General features: G+C 54.0%; 1 protein-coding gene across 1 annotated transcript; it reads right to left on the bottom strand.

Annotated features, from left to right (window-relative positions):
* Positions 1–220: 220 nt before the first annotated feature.
* Positions 221–748, bottom strand: EMH_0093270 (uncharacterized protein; the record flags this gene model as incomplete). Its single annotated transcript, XM_013501963.1, has 1 exon — positions 221–748. One exon carries the CDS (start codon positions 746–748, stop codon positions 221–223), a length of 528 nt encoding a protein of 175 aa, XP_013357417.1.
* Between the last annotated feature and the right edge of the window lie 230 nt (positions 749–978).

The raw sequence follows: 978 nt of genomic DNA, 5'->3' as shown, positions 1-978 counted from the left end.
ATCGTCACTTTATAACTATTTTTTCTTTATTCCCGCCGCCAATTTGGTGCAGAACGAGATGACTGTACTTGTCTTGCGCGTGCAGCAAGGGTCGTCGGCCCTGCTGTTGCTGCTGTTTTTGCTGTTGCTGCTGTCCCGGCTGCCGCCACTACCGGTATCTTTGTTTCTGCGGCTGCTGCTGCTGGTGCGCTTCCTGCTGCTGTTGCTGCTGCTGCGCCCCCTACTGCAACTGCTGTTGCTGCTGCTCCTCCTGCTGCTGGTCCTGTAGCTGCTGGTCTTCATGCTGCTGTTGCTGCTTCTGCTGCTCTTCATGCTGCAGTTGCTGTTGCTGCTGCTCCTCCTGCCGCTTTTGCTGTTGCTGCTGCTCTTCCCGCTGCTCTTCCTCTTGCAGTGGTTCCGACGCCGGCAGCCGATCCTGCAGGTGCAGCAGCAGCTGCTGCTGCTGCTGCCACTCCTCGTCATCCGCCCGGAAATGCGCCCATGGACTTCGCTGCAGCGCCGGCAACGCCGGTGTAGAGAAGATAATTTGCTTAACAGGAACGAGATAACCTGAAGGGGGTCTCAACCCCCTTTTATAGAATTCAAGTCCGTTCTGCAGCAGCCTGGCTAACAGTACATTTTGTTCTGCTGTGCGGCGGCCAACAGAAGACTGAGAGGGGCGTGTATACACCGGAAGGGTGTCTAATGTTGCTTCCCACCATTCGTCTCTCTTGGCGTTCTCTCCTAATACCTCTGCTGCAACAAACATTGCATCTGTTAGCACCAGAGCGATGGCGAGCTTCTCTACAACATACTTAGGGCCTAGATCTTCGATGACCTCCTTCTTGCGATGCAGTGTATGCTCAACTAGCTGCTCGAGACACTCCAATAGGCGCTTGAGGTCTCTTGAGCTTAATATTGGCTTCTTCAAGATATTTTTAATGACTATGAGGGCACCCGTCTCGATTAAGGTCCGTCGAGATGTCGACCAATGCCTCC

This window comes from Eimeria mitis, genomic scaffold, assembly GCF_000499745.2.
Source record: "Eimeria mitis Houghton genomic scaffold, Emh_scaff7945, whole genome shotgun sequence".
NCBI classification, from domain to species: domain Eukaryota; phylum Apicomplexa; class Conoidasida; order Eucoccidiorida; family Eimeriidae; genus Eimeria; species Eimeria mitis.
The sequence above is the reverse complement of the archived record's forward strand: the minus strand, read 5'-3'. Positions and strand labels throughout refer to the sequence as shown.